General features: G+C 54.4%; 1 protein-coding gene across 1 annotated transcript; it reads right to left on the minus strand.

Annotated features, from left to right (window-relative positions):
• Positions 1–951: 951 nt before the first annotated feature.
• On the minus strand, positions 952–1,971 carry LOC138065146 (olfactory receptor 6B1-like). The gene is given in 1 exon segment (XM_068929332.1): positions 952–1,971. A coding segment is annotated over 1 exon segment (1,020 nt).
• Positions 1,972–18,684: the final 16,713 nt, after the last annotated feature.

Consider the following 18,684-nt stretch of genomic DNA (forward strand, 5'->3'; position numbering starts at 1 on the left):
ACATTGACAAACTTGAGCAAGCTCAGGGGAGGTCCCCCAAGGGGCTCAGGGGCTGGAGCCCTTGCCGTGGGAGGGGAGGCTGAGGGAGCTGGCCTTGTTCAGCCTGGGGAAGAGAGGGTTTCAGGGGGACCTGAGGGTAACCTCTGGCTCCTCTGAGCAGTGCACGGTGTGAGGATGAGAGTCAACAGGCATAAGCTGAAACGAAAGAAGTTCTGACTGGAGATGGGGAGAAACTTTCTAAAATGAGGGCTGAGAGACAGAGGCAACCGAGACAAGTTGTGCAGTCTCCATCCATGGAGCTTCTCAAGACCCAGCTGGATAAACCCCTGAGTAACCTGATCTGACCTCATAGGTCACCAGCTTTGACCTGGAGGTTGGGCTTGAGACCCACTGAGGTCCCTTCCCACCTGAAGTTTCCTATGATCCTACAATCCTAAGTCTCAGCTCATTTCTCCCACTCTGTTTCCCTCTTCCAAAGAGTGATTCAAAATGCTGCAGCAGATGGACAGAGGACAGCATAGATATTGCTATTGAGACAGTTTCTGGCAGCTCAGCACTGAGTCAGTTAATCTTGTGAAAAGGAAGGAGAAAAGACCACTTGTCCTTGCAGAGATGGGAAAGGAAGCTCAGGGGCTGGGAAATAATAGGGGCAGTAAACTGGGATATTAGCCAAGATGTGAAATCGCTGGACATGACAAGGGTTGCCCCATTGGAGCTTATTAAAGGGTCATAGCTCTAGGTGTGGGATTTGTTTCATGTACCCTTAGCCATCTAGAAACACACACATACACACATCTTTTTCATCAGACTTTTATTAGATGACCTGGAGAAATATTTGTGTTTTTCTAATGACCTCTTCCCTCCCTTTCCGTATCAACCTCACAAAACGCATACTCCCTGAGGGGTTCCTGGTGGTGAGCACACACCTTCCCCCACTGTCTCCTTGGCAGTTCACATATGCACCAGAGGTGATTTTACCACCCTGGCACAGCAGTACTTGGAGCTCATGGAGCTGGCCAAAGCTCTGCTGAGCCCTTTCCTCAGGGCCTCCCTGACCTCCCTGTTGCACAGGCTGTAGATGAGGGGATTGACCAGGGGTGTGAGGATGGTATAGAAAAAGGAGAACACTTTGTTGAGCTGCCTCAGCTGGGGGGTTCTGGGCATCAGGTAGACAATGATGGTGGCATAGAAAACAGTGACAACAGTGAGGTGAGAGGAACAGGTGGAGAAGGCCTTCTGCTTGCCCTTGCTAGATGGGATCCTCAGGATGGCAGCTATGATGCACACGTAGGAGGCCAGTGTGACTAAGAAAGGGAAAACTGTATTCAGGATAGATATTATGGAAGCTAGTAGTGTGATCACCCTGGTGTCACTGCAGAGAAGCTTCAGCACAGGGGTAAAATCACAGAAGAAATGGTCAATAACATTGGGGCCACAAAACCTTAAGTGGGATAAGAAAGAAGTGACTACTGTAGAGATAAGCACTCCCAGTAGCCAAGAGGCTGCTGCCAGCTGTAGAGAGACCTTCTAGCTCATGAGGCTTGCATAGAGCAGGGGCTGGCATATGGCCAAGTACCGATCGTAGGACATCATGGCCAGCAGGTAACACTCACTAACTGCAAAGGAAACTAAGAAATAGAGCTGAGCCATACGGCCATGAGCAGAAATGGTCCTGTTGCCGGTCAGGAAGCTGGCCAGCAGCCGGGGCAGGATGGTGGAGCCGTAGCAGGTCTCCAAGGAGGACAGGTTGCCCAGGAAGAAGTACATGGGGGTGTGCAGGTGCCGGTCTGCCACCACCAGCACAACAATGAGGATGTTCACGACCATTGTTACCAAGCAGATCATAAGCAGGAGGAGGAAGAGCAGTGTCTGGAGTGAGGGGACATTCCTCATTCCCAGCAGGAGAAACTCCATTGGAAATGTGCGATTGTCCCATTCCCCTTCCTCCACAGAGCACCACAGGTCCCTCATTCCTCTTTTCCTAACGAGGCAACCTACAAGAAAAAACATCTGTTTCTTTCCTTCTTTCTTGTGCAGAAGAATCAGGAAGGAAGTTGCTGTCAGAGAAAACACGGAGCCTGGCACTTCCCTGACCGCATTGGTGTTCCCTTTAGGGCCCTCATGACTACTGAAAGGAGGGAACTAGGTTTTTCCACAGAGTTAAGCCATGCATCTGTGAGCTGCCCCTCGGAGGTGCTCCTTTCCTGCTTGGAGTAGAGGCAGAGGACAGAAAGCATTCACTCCGACTGTGACAGTGTCTTTCTGGCACCCAAAGTTATTCTGAATAGCAGCCACCATTCCTAGCAGGCCAGGAGACCCCTTTCTGCGAGCACATCATGCCAGGTGCCCTTTTCCTCAGGGCAGGAGCATGGGCCCTGCACCAAACGGCTGACCTCAGCTCTCCGAAGCAGTTGTATTTGGAAGGGACAGGGCGTGTGCTTCCTTCGACAGTGCGTGGCTCAGGAGTGGACATCCCCGGCACTGTGCAGCAGGACTTCCTTAGAGAGCTCTCAGAGAGCCTTTGCGTGGGCTTGAGAGAGAAAAGGGAGCTGGACCTGAGAGAAGATGGACACTTGAGCTATCAGCCAATATGAGGAGAAGAGATTTGGTGCAGGGCAAGAGGGAAGAGGACAGGGGAGATCATTCGCTTGGTGTAGATCCCCCTCCAGGATGGTTTGGGAGGGGCTTGGGGCTGCCTGGTGGCACAGCCCAGCAGCTGAACCTCAGCACTGCCAGCTGTGCTCACGGAGCTCTGGGCTGGCTCAGGGGCAGCAAAGGCACAAACTAACTCTGCACCAACAGACAAGCTCCCCAGCACTCTGCTCTGCTAACAAGGGTATCAGAAGAAACGTGTGGAGGGAAGGGGGAGCTGGAGTAGAAGACACCCAGGAAAGGACATGCCCATCACTTTCCTCACCCATAGATGCCACTGTGCAAAGCCTAAAGAGCTAAAAAGGAACGGACCTGACTCAGAAGACACAACACAAAGCTGCAGGCCTCCGGATGAGGTGGTGATCTCTGCACTGATGGTGTTGGGCAATGATGATGGAGGTTGGGGTCTCGCCCTCTGCTTCTTGCCCACCACGTCCTTCTCTTCCCTGAGCTCTCTGCAAACCACAACCCAGCGCTCAGGCATTGCTCCGCCCTTGCCATCTTCTTTCAGCCCCTCCTGCAGTTGTGTCCAGCAGCAGTTGAATCCCCCCTGCTCTCTGCAGTGTCCTGGGGTTTAAAGCACTAACGAGTCTCTGAAGGCTCCTGCTGCAGCTGGTCTCTCCCCAGGGACTGCAGAGAGGGAGCAATGTGTAATTGGCTCTCCAAGGAGACTGAAACCTCTGACCTGCTGGAAACTTTGTGAACACTTCTGGCACATAGCTTGCGCCATATCTCTGGTCACTCAAACTCTGGGACATGCTCCTTTGAAAGGGAAACTGAGGCAGAGGACTGAGGAACCAGGACAACGCAAAGTCAGGAGAGATGCTGTGAATGGGATTCCCCTCACCTCCCTGCAGACATCTGTCTGTTCACTGCCTCACTCAGGTTGAGAGAGCCCTGGTGGCCTGAGCTGGTCCCTCCAGCCCCCCACCATGGTCAGTGGGGAGGGAGAGGCCGAGCCCCAGGAATTTCCTCCCTGCCACGGAGACTTGCCTTGGGTAATGGGGTGAGTCCCCCTCTCGGGTGCCAGACTCTGTCCCCTGAGGTGAGAGGGCCTCCGAACTCTCCCTGAGGCACAGAATCATAGAATCACAGAATCGTTTAGGTTGGAAGGGACCTCTGGAGATCATCTCGTCCAACCTCCCTGCTCAAGCAGGGTCACCTAGAGCACATTGCCCAGGATCACATCCAGACGGCTTTTGAATATCTCCAGCGAAGGAGACTCCACTACCTCTCTGGGCAACCTGTTCCAATGCTCTGTCACTCTCACAGGGAAGAAGTTTTTCCTCAGGTTCAGATGGAGCTGCCTGTGGTTCAGTTTGTGCCCATTGCCTCTTGTCCTGTCGCTGGGCACCACGGAGAAGAGGCTGGCCTCATCCTCTTGACACTCCCCCTTCAGATGCTTGTACACGTTGATGAGATCGCCTCTCAAGCTTCTCTTCCCCAGGCTGAACAGGCCCAGCTCTTGCAGTCTTTCTTCCTAGGAGAGGTGCTCCAGCCCTCTAATCCTCTTGGTAGCCCTCCGCTGGACTCTCTCCAGGAGTGCCATGTCTCTCTTGTACTGGGGAGCCCAGAACTGGACACAGTACTCCAGGTGAGGCCTCCCCAGGGCTGAGGAGAGGGGCAGGATCACCTCCCTCCACCTGCTGGCAACACTCTGCCTAATGCACCCCAGCATACCATGGGCCTTCTTGGCCACAAGGGCACACTGCTGCCTCATGTTTAACTTGTTGCCCACCAGCACTCCCAGGTCCTTCTCGGCAGAGCCACTTTGCAGCAGGTCAACCCCCAGCCTGTCCTGGTGCATGGGATTATTCCTGCCTAGGTGCAGGACCTTGCACTTGCCTTTGTTGAACTTCAGGAGGTTCCTCTCCGCCCACCTCTCCAGCCTGTCCAGGTCCCTCTGAATGGCAGCACAGTCTTCTGGTGTGTTAGCCTCTCCCCCCAGTTTAGTATCATCAGCAAACTTGCTGAGGGTGCACTCTGTCCCTTCCTCCAGGTCATTGAGGAATACATTGAACAAGACTGGACCCAGGACTGAGCCCTGGGGGACACCACTAGCCACAGGCCTCCAGCTAGACTGTGCCACTGACCACAACCCTCTGAGCTCGGCCATCCAGCCAGTTCTCCATCCACCTCACTGTCCTGGAAGGCTTGGTCAAGCATGATTTCCCTTTGGTGAATCCATGCTGACTCCTCCTGATCACCTTCTTGTCCTCCACATGCTTAGTGAGGACCTCCAGGATCACCTTTCCAGGGATGGAGGGGAGGCTGACAGGCCTGTAGATTCCTGGCTCCTCCTTCTTACCCTTTTTGAAGACTGGAGTGACATGGGCTTTCTTCCATTCGTCAGGCACCTCTCCTGTTCTCCAGGACCCTTCAAAAATGAAGAAGAGTGGCCTAGCGATAACATCCACTTCTCTAAGGGAAGCAGGTGGGACTTGGGGCACAGGAGCTATAACACTCAGCTACAGAGGCGAGTGGAAAAGGGTTCGATGTTAACAAGAGCGAAGTAGGTCCCCAGGGGCTGATGGGAGAACTGGCCGGGCTGGGGAGGGGAGGAGGAGGGTTGTCCACACATGTCCCGTACCAGAAATCCTGCCTTTCCTACACATCCAGGTTTCATTAGGAGACCCTCTGAATCAATAGGAATCCAGCAATGTGGATAACAGGGATTCTCGGGGCTGAAAAAAGAAGAAAACTGTGAAAGCCAGCATCCGATTTTTTTTTGGTCGCTCATTGAAATCTTCCTCTTGTAAGTGCCCTCCTGAGAGCTCTCCACTTAGCCTCACAAGAACTGAGACCTCAAGAAAATGCTGGGGAGTGGCATGGCTTGTTAGGGCTTCTGACCTTTTAATCCCCCCTCGAGTGTATGTGGTGCTGAGCCCATGAACCTCAGATACTGAGAGGGAACTGAGAAAAACACTGAAGAAGTTAAAGTCAGAATTAAATCCCAAGTTTCGGGGAGTGTTAATGGGTCCCCCTGAGGACCATTACCAACAAAGCCTCCCAGGGGCTGAGGAGAGCAGAAAGTTGGAGGCACTTGTTACAGGTTGGCAAAGGAAATGTGCAGGTGGCTGTGACACCAAGTCCACCTTGCTGTGTGTTATCAGACAGCATGGGCCAGCACTGACACCCAGCCCCTGCACAGGGTGGTGCTTTTGCTCCGACTTGGCTCAGGGCTCTTTGTGGGGGCAGGGAGAGGGTGGGGGTGTGCAAGACTTCGTGCAGGATGAGACAGCACCTCCTGGGCTCTCTGAGGGTGGGGACGTAATGAGGACCTGGGGCCGTCAGAAACACAGTGTCTCCTTGGCCTCAGTGGCAGACACCAGAGAAAGCCAAGAGCACAAAGACCTCCGTCCTGTCGGAGGCTTTCAGCCTTGGCAGTGCCCTCAGTCGTCTCCACCCCAGGCTGCCCTGTGCTGTCCCCCTCCTGTGTCTGTGTCCCTGCAGCCTGTAGACACCCAGCCTGCTTCCCCACTTTGCTCTCCCCCAGCCATCTGACCACCTTTACTGATGGCTCTCTGCCCTCTCTTGCTTTTCATCCAGACACAAAGCCAGGGGCTCCCCACCAACTCCCTCTGGGTGTCCTGTTGAACCACAGCACAAGTGACATCCCAGTTTCCAAAAGTTCAGCCTGAACTTCTCATAATGTATCTCATAATTGTTTTGTCTCTTTCTCCTTCTCTTGCTATTTCCTATTACCAAGAAACTCTCCATCACCTCTGAAACCACCCTTCAAGCACTCACAGGCTCCTACTGGAATGCCCTTAGCCTCCCCTTCACCAGGCTAAAGAAGGCCACATCCCTCAGCCCCTCCATACAGGCTTTGTGCTTCAGGACCCTACCCCCACCTTGGGAGACCTCCCCTGGACCTTCTCCAGGTCCTCCCCATTCCTCCAGCACTGGGCAGCCCACACGGGGACACACTCTTCCAGATGTGGCCACACCAGTGCTGAGTCAAGGGGGATGGGGACTGCCCTTGCCTGGGTGGCCATGGTCTTCCTGAAGCAGCCCCATATGCAGCTGGCCTCATTAGTGCAAGCATGCACTGCTGGCTCCTATGGCATCCCTTGTCATGTCCAGGCCCTTCTCCTCAGGGTCACTCCTCTGACGGTCAGCTCTCAGCCTGCCCTGATGCACAGCGTTTTACAGAATCACAGAATCACAGAATCGTTTAGGTTGGACGGGACCTCTGGAGATCATCTCGTCCAACCTCCCTGCTCAAGCAGGGTCACCTAGAGCATATTGCCCAGGATCACATCCAGACGGCTTTTGAATATCTCCAGCGAAGGAGACTCCACTACCTCTCTGGGCAACCTGTTCCAATGCTCTGTCACTCTCACAGGGAAGAAGTTTTTCCTCAGGTTCAGATGGAGCTGCCTGTGGTTCAGTTTGTGCCCATTGCCTCTTGTCCTGTCGCTGGGCACCACGGAGAAGAGGCTGGCCTCATCCTCTTGACACTCCCCCTTCAGATGCTTGTACACGTTGATGAGATCGCCTCTCAAGCTTCTCTTCCCCAGGCTGAACAGGCCCAGCTCTTGCAGTCTTTCTTCCTAGGAGAGGTGCTCCAGCCCTCTAATCCTCTTGGTAGCCCTCCGCTGGACTCTCTCCAGGAGTGCCATGTCTCTCTTGTACTGGGGAGCCCAGAACTGGACACAGTACTCCAGGTGAGGCCTCCCCAGGGCTGAGGAGAGGGGCAGGATCACCTCCCTCCACCTGCTGGCAACACTCTGCCTAATGCACCCCAGCATACCATGGGCCTTCTTGGCCACAAGGGCACACTGCTGCCTCATGTTTAACTTGTTGCCCACCAGCACTCCCAGGTCCTTCTCGGCAGAGCCACTTTGCAGCAGGTCAACCCCCAGCCTGTCCTGGTGCATGGGATTATTCCTGCCTAGGTGCAGGACCTTGCACTTGCCTTTGTTGAACTTCAGGAGGTTCCTCTCCGCCCACCTCTCCAGCCTGTCCAGGTCCCTCTGAATGGCAGCACAGTCTTCTGGTGTGTTAGCCTCTCCCCCCAGTTTAGTATCATCAGCAAACTTGCTGAGGGTGCACTCTGTCCCTTCCTCCAGGTCATTGAGGAATACATTGAACAAGACTGGACCCAGGACTGAGCCCTGGGGGACACCACTAGCCACAGGCCTCCAGCTAGACTGTGCCACTGACCACAACCCTCTGAGCTCGGCCATCCAGCCAGTTCTCCATCCACCTCACTGTCCTGGAAGGCTTGGTCAAGCATGATTTCCCTTTGGTGAATCCATGCTGACTCCTCCTGATCACCTTCTTGTCCTCCACATGCTTAGTGAGGACCTCCAGGATCACCTTTCCAGGGATGGAGGGGAGGCTGACAGGCCTGTAGATTCCTGGCTCCTCCTTCTTACCCTTTTTGAAGACTGGAGTGACATGGGCTTTCTTCCATTCGTCAGGCACCTCTCCTGTTCTCCAGGACCCTTCAAAAATGAAGAAGAGTGGCCTAGCGATAACATCCACTTCTCTAAGGGAAGCAGGTGGGACTTGGGGCACAGGAGCTATAACACTCAGCTACAGAGGCGAGTGGAAAAGGGTTCGATGTTAACAAGAGCGAAGTAGGTCCCCAGGGGCTGATGGGAGAACTGGCCGGGCTGGGGAGGGGAGGAGGAGGGTTGTCCACACATGTCCCGTACCAGAAATCCTGCCTTTCCTACACATCCAGGTTTCATTAGGAGACCCTCTGAATCAATAGGAATCCAGCAATGTGGATAACAGGGATTCTCGGGGCTGAAAAAAGAAGAAAACTGTGAAAGCCAGCATCCGATTTTTTTTTGGTCGCTCATTGAAATCTTCCTCTTGTAAGTGCCCTCCTGAGAGCTCTCCACTTAGCCTCACAAGAACTGAGACCTCAAGAAAATGCTGGGGAGTGGCATGGCTTGTTAGGGCTTCTGACCTTTTAATCCCCCCTCGAGTGTATGTGGTGCTGAGCCCATGAACCTCAGATACTGAGAGGGAACTGAGAAAAACACTGAAGAAGTTAAAGTCAGAATTAAATCCCAAGTTTCGGGGAGTGTTAATGGGTCCCCCTGAGGACCATTACCAACAAAGCCTCCCAGGGGCTGAGGAGAGCAGAAAGTTGGAGGCACTTGTTACAGGTTGGCAAAGGAAATGTGCAGGTGGCTGTGACACCAAGTCCACCTTGCTGTGTGTTATCAGACAGCATGGGCCAGCACTGACACCCAGCCCCTGCACAGGGTGGTGCTTTCGCTCCGACTTGGCTCAGGGCTCTTTGTGGGGGCAGGGAGAGGGTGGGGGTGTGCAAGACTTCGTGCAGGATGAGACAGCACCTCCTGGGCTCTCTGAGGGTGGGGACGTAATGAGGACCTGGGGCCGTCAGAAACACAGTGTCTCCTTGGCCTCAGTGGCAGACACCAGAGAAAGCCAAGAGCACAAAGACCTCCGTCCTGTCGGAGGCTTTCAGCCTTGGCAGTGCCCTCAGTCGTCTCCACCCCAGGCTGCCCTGTGCTGTCCCCCTCCTGTGTCTGTGTCCCTGCAGCCTGTAGACACCCAGCCTGCTTCCCCACTTTGCTCTCCCCCAGCCATCTGACCACCTTTACTGATGGCTCTCTGCCCTCTCTTGCTTTTCATCCAGACACAAAGCCAGGGGCTCCCCACCAACTCCCTCTGGGTGTCCTGTTGAACCACAGCACAAGTGACATCCCAGTTTCCAAAAGTTCAGCCTGAACTTCTCATAATGTATCTCATAATTGTTTTGTCTCTTTCTCCTTCTCTTGCTATTTCCTATTACCAAGAAACTCTCCATCACCTCTGAAACCACCCTTCAAGCACTCCCAGGCTCCTACTGGAATGCCCTTAGCCTCCCCTTCACCAGGCTAAAGAAGGCCACATCCCTCAGCCCCTCCATACAGGCTTTGTGCTTCAGGACCCTACCCCCACCTTGGGAGACCTCCCCTGGACCTTCTCCAGGTCCTCCCCATTCCTCCAGCACTGGGCAGCCCACACGGGGACACACTCTTCCAGATGTGGCCACACCAGTGCTGAGTCAAGGGGGATGGGGACTGCCCTTGCCTGGGTGGCCATGGTCTTCCTGAAGCAGCCCCATATGCAGCTGGCCTCATTAGTGCAAGCATGCACTGCTGGCTCCTATGGCATCCCTTGTCATGTCCAGGCCCTTCTCCTCAGGGTCACTCCTCTGACGGTCAGCTCTCAGCCTGCCCTGATGCACAGCGTTTTACAGAATCACAGAATCACAGAATCGTTTAGGTTGGACGGGACCTCTGGAGATCATCTCGTCCAACCTCCCTGCTCAAGCAGGGTCACCTAGAGCATATTGCCCAGGATCACATCCAGACGGCTTTTGAATATCTCCAGCGAAGGAGACTCCACTACCTCTCTGGGCAACCTGTTCCAATGCTCTGTCACTCTCACAGGGAAGAAGTTTTTCCTCAGGTTCAGATGGAGCTGCCTGTGGTTCAGTTTGTGCCCATTGCCTCTTGTCCTGTCGCTGGGCACCACGGAGAAGAGGCTGGCCTCATCCTCTTGACACTCCCCCTTCAGATGCTTGTACACGTTGATGAGATCGCCTCTCAAGCTTCTCTTCCCCAGGCTGAACAGGCCCAGCTCTTGCAGTCTTTCTTCCTAGGAGAGGTGCTCCAGCCCTCTAATCCTCTTGGTAGCCCTCCGCTGGACTCTCTCCAGGAGTGCCATGTCTCTCTTGTACTGGGGAGCCCAGAACTGGACACAGTACTCCAGGTGAGGCCTCCCCAGGGCTGAGGAGAGGGGCAGGATCACCTCCCTCCACCTGCTGGCAACACTCTGCCTAATGCACCCCAGCATACCATGGGCCTTCTTGGCCACAAGGGCACACTGCTGCCTCATGTTTAACTTGTTGCCCACCAGCACTCCCAGGTCCTTCTCGGCAGAGCCACTTTGCAGCAGGTCAACCCCCAGCCTGTCCTGGTGCATGGGATTATTCCTGCCTAGGTGCAGGACCTTGCACTTGCCTTTGTTGAACTTCAGGAGGTTCCTCTCCGCCCACCTCTCCAGCCTGTCCAGGTCCCTCTGAATGGCAGCACAGTCTTCTGGTGTGTTAGCCTCTCCCCCCAGTTTAGTATCATCAGCAAACTTGCTGAGGGTGCACTCTGTCCCTTCCTCCAGGTCATTGAGGAATACATTGAACAAGACTGGACCCAGGACTGAGCCCTGGGGGACACCACTAGCCACAGGCCTCCAGCTAGACTGTGCCACTGACCACAACCCTCTGAGCTCGGCCATCCAGCCAGTTCTCCATCCACCTCACTGTCCTGGAAGGCTTGGTCAAGCATGATTTCCCTTTGGTGAATCCATGCTGACTCCTCCTGATCACCTTCTTGTCCTCCACATGCTTAGTGAGGACCTCCAGGATCACCTTTCCAGGGATGGAGGGGAGGCTGACAGGCCTGTAGATTCCTGGCTCCTCCTTCTTACCCTTTTTGAAGACTGGAGTGACATGGGCTTTCTTCCATTCGTCAGGCACCTCTCCTGTTCTCCAGGACCCTTCAAAAATGAAGAAGAGTGGCCTAGCGATAACATCCACTTCTCTAAGGGAAGCAGGTGGGACTTGGGGCACAGGAGCTATAACACTCAGCTACAGAGGCGAGTGGAAAAGGGTTCGATGTTAACAAGAGCGAAGTAGGTCCCCAGGGGCTGATGGGAGAACTGGCCGGGCTGGGGAGGGGAGGAGGAGGGTTGTCCACACATGTCCCGTACCAGAAATCCTGCCTTTCCTACACATCCAGGTTTCATTAGGAGACCCTCTGAATCAATAGGAATCCAGCAATGTGGATAACAGGGATTCTCGGGGCTGAAAAAAGAAGAAAACTGTGAAAGCCAGCATCCGATTTTTTTTTGGTCGCTCATTGAAATCTTCCTCTTGTAAGTGCCCTCCTGAGAGCTCTCCACTTAGCCTCACAAGAACTGAGACCTCAAGAAAATGCTGGGGAGTGGCATGGCTTGTTAGGGCTTCTGACCTTTTAATCCCCCCTCGAGTGTATGTGGTGCTGAGCCCATGAACCTCAGATACTGAGAGGGAACTGAGAAAAACACTGAAGAAGTTAAAGTCAGAATTAAATCCCAAGTTTCGGGGAGTGTTAATGGGTCCCCCTGAGGACCATTACCAACAAAGCCTCCCAGGGGCTGAGGAGAGCAGAAAGTTGGAGGCACTTGTTACAGGTTGGCAAAGGAAATGTGCAGGTGGCTGTGACACCAAGTCCACCTTGCTGTGTGTTATCAGACAGCATGGGCCAGCACTGACACCCAGCCCCTGCACAGGGTGGTGCTTTCGCTCCGACTTGGCTCAGGGCTCTTTGTGGGGGCAGGGAGAGGGTGGGGGTGTGCAAGACTTCGTGCAGGATGAGACAGCACCTCCTGGGCTCTCTGAGGGTGGGGACGTAATGAGGACCTGGGGCCGTCAGAAACACAGTGTCTCCTTGGCCTCAGTGGCAGACACCAGAGAAAGCCAAGAGCACAAAGACCTCCGTCCTGTCGGAGGCTTTCAGCCTTGGCAGTGCCCTCAGTCGTCTCCACCCCAGGCTGCCCTGTGCTGTCCCCCTCCTGTGTCTGTGTCCCTGCAGCCTGTAGACACCCAGCCTGCTTCCCCACTTTGCTCTCCCCCAGCCATCTGACCACCTTTACTGATGGCTCTCTGCCCTCTCTTGCTTTTCATCCAGACACAAAGCCAGGGGCTCCCCACCAACTCCCTCTGGGTGTCCTGTTGAACCACAGCACAAGTGACATCCCAGTTTCCAAAAGTTCAGCCTGAACTTCTCATAATGTATCTCATAATTGTTTTGTCTCTTTCTCCTTCTCTTGCTATTTCCTATTACCAAGAAACTCTCCATCACCTCTGAAACCACCCTTCAAGCACTCCCAGGCTCCTACTGGAATGCCCTTAGCCTCCCCTTCACCAGGCTAAAGAAGGCCACATCCCTCAGCCCCTCCATACAGGCTTTGTGCTTCAGGACCCTACCCCCACCTTGGGAGACCTCCCCTGGACCTTCTCCAGGTCCTCCCCATTCCTCCAGCACTGGGCAGCCCACACGGGGACACACTCTTCCAGATGTGGCCACACCAGTGCTGAGTCAAGGGGGATGGGGACTGCCCTTGCCTGGGTGGCCATGGTCTTCCTGAAGCAGCCCCATATGCAGCTGGCCTCATTAGTGCAAGCATGCACTGCTGGCTCCTATGGCATCCCTTGTCATGTCCAGGCCCTTCTCCTCAGGGTCACTCCTCTGACGGTCAGCTCTCAGCCTGCCCTGATGCACAGCGTTTTACAGAATCACAGAATCACAGAATCGTTTAGGTTGGACGGGACCTCTGGAGATCATCTCGTCCAACCTCCCTGCTCAAGCAGGGTCACCTAGAGCATATTGCCCAGGATCACATCCAGACGGCTTTTGAATATCTCCAGCGAAGGAGACTCCACTACCTCTCTGGGCAACCTGTTCCAATGCTCTGTCACTCTCACAGGGAAGAAGTTTTTCCTCAGGTTCAGATGGAGCTGCCTGTGGTTCAGTTTGTGCCCATTGCCTCTTGTCCTGTCGCTGGGCACCACGGAGAAGAGGCTGGCCTCATCCTCTTGACACTCCCCCTTCAGATGCTTGTACACGTTGATGAGATCGCCTCTCAAGCTTCTCTTCCCCAGGCTGAACAGGCCCAGCTCTTGCAGTCTTTCTTCCTAGGAGAGGTGCTCCAGCCCTCTAATCCTCTTGGTAGCCCTCCGCTGGACTCTCTCCAGGAGTGCCATGTCTCTCTTGTACTGGGGAGCCCAGAACTGGACACAGTACTCCAGGTGAGGCCTCCCCAGGGCTGAGGAGAGGGGCAGGATCACCTCCCTCCACCTGCTGGCAACACTCTGCCTAATGCACCCCAGCATACCATGGGCCTTCTTGGCCACAAGGGCACACTGCTGCCTCATGTTTAACTTGTTGCCCACCAGCACTCCCAGGTCCTTCTCGGCAGAGCCACTTTGCAGCAGGTCAACCCCCAGCCTGTCCTGGTGCATGGGATTATTCCTGCCTAGGTGCAGGACCTTGCACTTGCCTTTGTTGAACTTCAGGAGGTTCCTCTCCGCCCACCTCTCCAGCCTGTCCAGGTCCCTCTGAATGGCAGCACAGTCTTCTGGTGTGTTAGCCTCTCCCCCCAGTTTAGTATCATCAGCAAACTTGCTGAGGGTGCACTCTGTCCCTTCCTCCAGGTCATTGAGGAATACATTGAACAAGACTGGACCCAGGACTGAGCCCTGGGGGACACCACTAGCCACAGGCCTCCAGCTAGACTGTGCCACTGACCACAACCCTCTGAGCTCGGCCATCCAGCCAGTTCTCCATCCACCTCACTGTCCTGGAAGGCTTGGTCAAGCATGATTTCCCTTTGGTGAATCCATGCTGACTCCTCCTGATCACCTTCTTGTCCTCCACATGCTTAGTGAGGACCTCCAGGATCACCTTTCCAGGGATGGAGGGGAGGCTGACAGGCCTGTAGATTCCTGGCTCCTCCTTCTTACCCTTTTTGAAGACTGGAGTGACATGGGCTTTCTTCCATTCGTCAGGCACCTCTCCTGTTCTCCAGGACCCTTCAAAAATGAAGAAGAGTGGCCTAGCGATAACATCCACTTCTCTAAGGGAAGCAGGTGGGACTTGGGGCACAGGAGCTATAACACTCAGCTACAGAGGCGAGTGGAAAAGGGTTCGATGTTAACAAGAGCGAAGTAGGTCCCCAGGGGCTGATGGGAGAACTGGCCGGGCTGGGGAGGGGAGGAGGAGGGTTGTCCACACATGTCCCGTACCAGAAATCCTGCCTTTCCTACACATCCAGGTTTCATTAGGAGACCCTCTGAATCAATAGGAATCCAGCAATGTGGATAACAGGGATTCTCGGGGCTGAAAAAAGAAGAAAACTGTGAAAGCCAGCATCCGATTTTTTTTTGGTCGCTCATTGAAATCTTCCTCTTGTAAGTGCCCTCCTGAGAGCTCTCCACTTAGCCTCACAAGAACTGAGACCTCAAGAAAATGCTGGGGAGTGGCATGGCTTGTTAGGGCTTCTGACCTTTTAATCCCCCCTCGAGTGTATGTGGTGCTGAGCCCATGAACCTCAGATACTGAGAGGGAACTGAGAAAAACACTGAAGAAGTTAAAGTCAGAATTAAATCCCAAGTTTCGGGGAGTGTTAATGGGTCCCCCTGAGGACCATTACCAACAAAGCCTCCCAGGGGCTGAGGAGAGCAGAAAGTTGGAGGCACTTGTTACAGGTTGGCAAAGGAAATGTGCAGGTGGCTGTGACACCAAGTCCACCTTGCTGTGTGTTATCAGACAGCATGGGCCAGCACTGACACCCAGCCCCTGCACAGGGTGGTGCTTTCGCTCCGACTTGGCTCAGGGCTCTTTGTGGGGGCAGGGAGAGGGTGGGGGTGTGCAAGACTTCGTGCAGGATGAGACAGCACCTCCTGGGCTCTCTGAGGGTGGGGACGTAATGAGGACCTGGGGCCGTCAGAAACACAGTGTCTCCTTGGCCTCAGTGGCAGACACCAGAGAAAGCCAAGAGCACAAAGACCTCCGTCCTGTCGGAGGCTTTCAGCCTTGGCAGTGCCCTCAGTCGTCTCCACCCCAGGCTGCCCTGTGCTGTCCCCCTCCTGTGTCTGTGTCCCTGCAGCCTGTAGACACCCAGCCTGCTTCCCCACTTTGCTCTCCCCCAGCCATCTGACCACCTTTACTGATGGCTCTCTGCCCTCTCTTGCTTTTCATCCAGACACAAAGCCAGGGGCTCCCCACCAACTCCCTCTGGGTGTCCTGTTGAACCACAGCACAAGTGACATCCCAGTTTCCAAAAGTTCAGCCTGAACTTCTCATAATGTATCTCATAATTGTTTTGTCTCTTTCTCCTTCTCTTGCTATTTCCTATTACCAAGAAACTCTCCATCACCTCTGAAACCACCCTTCAAGCACTCCCAGGCTCCTACTGGAATGCCCTTAGCCTCCCCTTCACCAGGCTAAAGAAGGCCACATCCCTCAGCCCCTCCATACAGGCTTTGTGCTTCAGGACCCTACCCCCACCTTGGGAGACCTCCCCTGGACCTTCTCCAGGTCCTCCCCATTCCTCCAGCACTGGGCAGCCCACACGGGGACACACTCTTCCAGATGTGGCCACACCAGTGCTGAGTCAAGGGGGATGGGGACTGCCCTTGCCTGGGTGGCCATGGTCTTCCTGAAGCAGCCCCATATGCAGCTGGCCTCATTAGTGCAAGCATGCACTGCTGGCTCCTATGGCATCCCTTGTCATGTCCAGGCCCTTCTCCTCAGGGTCACTCCTCTGACGGTCAGCTCTCAGCCTGCCCTGATGCACAGCGTTTTACAGAATCACAGAATCACAGAATCGTTTAGGTTGGAAGGGACCTCTGGAGATCATCTCGTCCAACCTCCCTGCTCAAGCAGGGTCACCTAGAGCATATTGCCCAGGATCACATCCAGACGGCTTTTGAATATCTCCAGCGAAGGAGACTCCACTACCTCTCTGGGCAACCTGTTCCAATGCTCTGTCACTCTCACAGGGAAGAAGTTTTTCCTCAGGTTCAGATGGAGCTGCCTGTGGTTCAGTTTGTGCCCATTGCCTCTTGTCCTGTCGCTGGGCACCACGGAGAAGAGGCTGGCCTCATCCTCTTGACACTCCCCCTTCAGATGCTTGTACACGTTGATGAGATCGCCTCTCAAGCTTCTCTTCCCCAGGCTGAACAGGCCCAGCTCTTGCAGTCTTTCTTCCTAGGAGAGGTGCTCCAGCCCTCTAATCCTCTTGGTAGCCCTCCGCTGGACTCTCTCCAGGAGTGCCATGTCTCTCTTGTACTGGGGAGCCCAGAACTGGACACAGTACTCCAGGTGAGGCCTCCCCAGGGCTGAGGAGAGGGGCAGGATCACCTCCCTCCACCTGCTGGCAACACTCTGCCTAATGCACCCCAGCATACCATGGGCCTTCTTGGCCACAAGGGCACACTGCTGCCTCATGTTTAACTTGTTGCCCACCAGCACTCCCAGGTCCTTCTCGGCAGAGCCACTTTGCAGCAGGTCAACCCCCAGCCTGTCCTGGTGCATGGGATTATTCCTGCCTAGGTGCAGGACCTTGCACTTGCCTTTGTTGAACTTCAGGAGGTTCCTCTCCGCCCACCTCTCCAGCCTGTCCAGGTCCCTCTGAATGGCAGCACAGTCTTCTGGTGTGTTAGCCTCTCCCCCCAGTTTAGTATCATCAGCAAACTTGCTGAGGGTGCACTCTGTCCCTTCCTCCAGGTCATTGAGGAATACATTGAACAAGACTGGACCCAGGACTGAGCCCTGGGGGACACCACTAGCCACAGGCCTCCAGCTAGACTGTGCCACTGACCACAACCCTCTGAGCTCGGCCATCCAGCCAGTTCTCCATCCACCTCACTGTCCTGGAAGGCTTGGTCAAGCATGATTTCCCTTTGGTGAATCCATGCTGACTCCTCCTGATCACCTTCTTGTCCTCCACATGCTTAGTGAGGACCTCCAGGATCACCTTTCCAGGGATGGAGGGGAGGCTGACAGGCCTGTAGATTCCTGGCTCCTCCTTCTTACCCTTTTTGAAGACTGGAGTGACATGGGCTTTCTTCCATTCGTCAGGCACCTCTCCTGTTCTCCAGGACCCTTCAAAAATGAAGAAGAGTGGCCTAGCGATAACATCCACTTCTCTAAGGGAAGCAGGTGGGACTTGGGGCACAGGAGCTATAACACTCAGCTACAGAGGCGAGTGGAAAAGGGTTCGATGTTAACAAGAGCGAAGTAGGTCCCCAGGGGCTGATGGGAGAACTGGCCGGGCTGGGGAGGGGAGGAGGAGGGTTGTCCACACATGTCCCGTACCAGAAATCCTGCCTTTCCTACACATCCAGGTTTCATTAGGAGACCCTCTGAATCAATAGGAATCCAGCAATGTGGATAACAGGGATTCTCGGGGCTGAAAAAAGAAGAAAACTGTGAAAGCCAGCATCCGATTTTTTTTTGGTCGCTCATTGAAATCTTCCTCTTGTAAGTGCCCTCCTGAGAGCTCTCCACTTAGCCTCACAAGAACTGAGACCTCAAGAAAATGCTGGGGAGTGGCATGGCTTGTTAGGGCTTCTGACCTTTTAATCCCCCCTCGAGTGTATGTGGTGCTGAGCCCATGAACCTCAGATACTGAGAGGGAACTGAGAAAAACACTGAAGAAGTTAAAGTCAGAATTAAATCCCAAGTTTCGGGGAGTGTTAATGGGTCCCCCTGAGGACCATTACCAACAAAGCCTCCCAGGGGCTGAGGAGAGCAGAAAGTTGGAGGCACTTGTTACAGGTTGGCAAAGGAAATGTGCAGGTGGCTGTGACACCAAGTCCACCTTGCTGTGTGTTATCAGACAGCATGGGCCAGCACTGACACCCAGCCCCTGCACAGGGTGGTGCTTTCACTCCGACTTGGCTCAGGGCTCTTTGTGGGGGCAGGGAGAGGGTGGGGGTGTGCAAGACTTCGTGCAGGATGAGACAGCACCTCCTGGGCTCTCTGAGGGTGGGGACGTAATGAGGACCTGGGGCCGTCAGAAACACAGTGTCTCCTTGGCCTCAGTGGCAGACACCAGAGAAAGCCAAGAGCACAAAGACCTCCGTCCTGTCGGAGGCTTTCAGCCTTGGCAGTGCCCTCAGTCGTCTCCACCCCAGGCTGCCCTGTGCTGTCCCCCTCCTGTGTCTGTGTCCCTGCAGCCTGTAGACACCCAGCCTGCTTCCCCACTTTGCTCTCCCCCAGCCATCTGACCACCTTTACTGATGGCTCTCTGCCCTCTCTTGCTTTTCATCCAGACACAAAGCCAGGGGCTCCCCACCAACTCCCTCTGGGTGTCCTGTTGAACCACAGCACAAGTGACATCCCAGTTTCCAAAAGTTCAGCCTGAACTTCTCATAATGTATCTCATAATTGTTTTGTCTCTTTCTCCTTCTCTTGCTATTTCCTATTACCAAGAAACTCTCCATCACCTCTG

Source organism: Struthio camelus, unplaced genomic scaffold, assembly GCF_040807025.1.
Source record: "Struthio camelus isolate bStrCam1 unplaced genomic scaffold, bStrCam1.hap1 HAP1_SCAFFOLD_120, whole genome shotgun sequence".
Taxonomy (NCBI): Eukaryota; Metazoa; Chordata; class Aves; order Struthioniformes; family Struthionidae; genus Struthio; species Struthio camelus.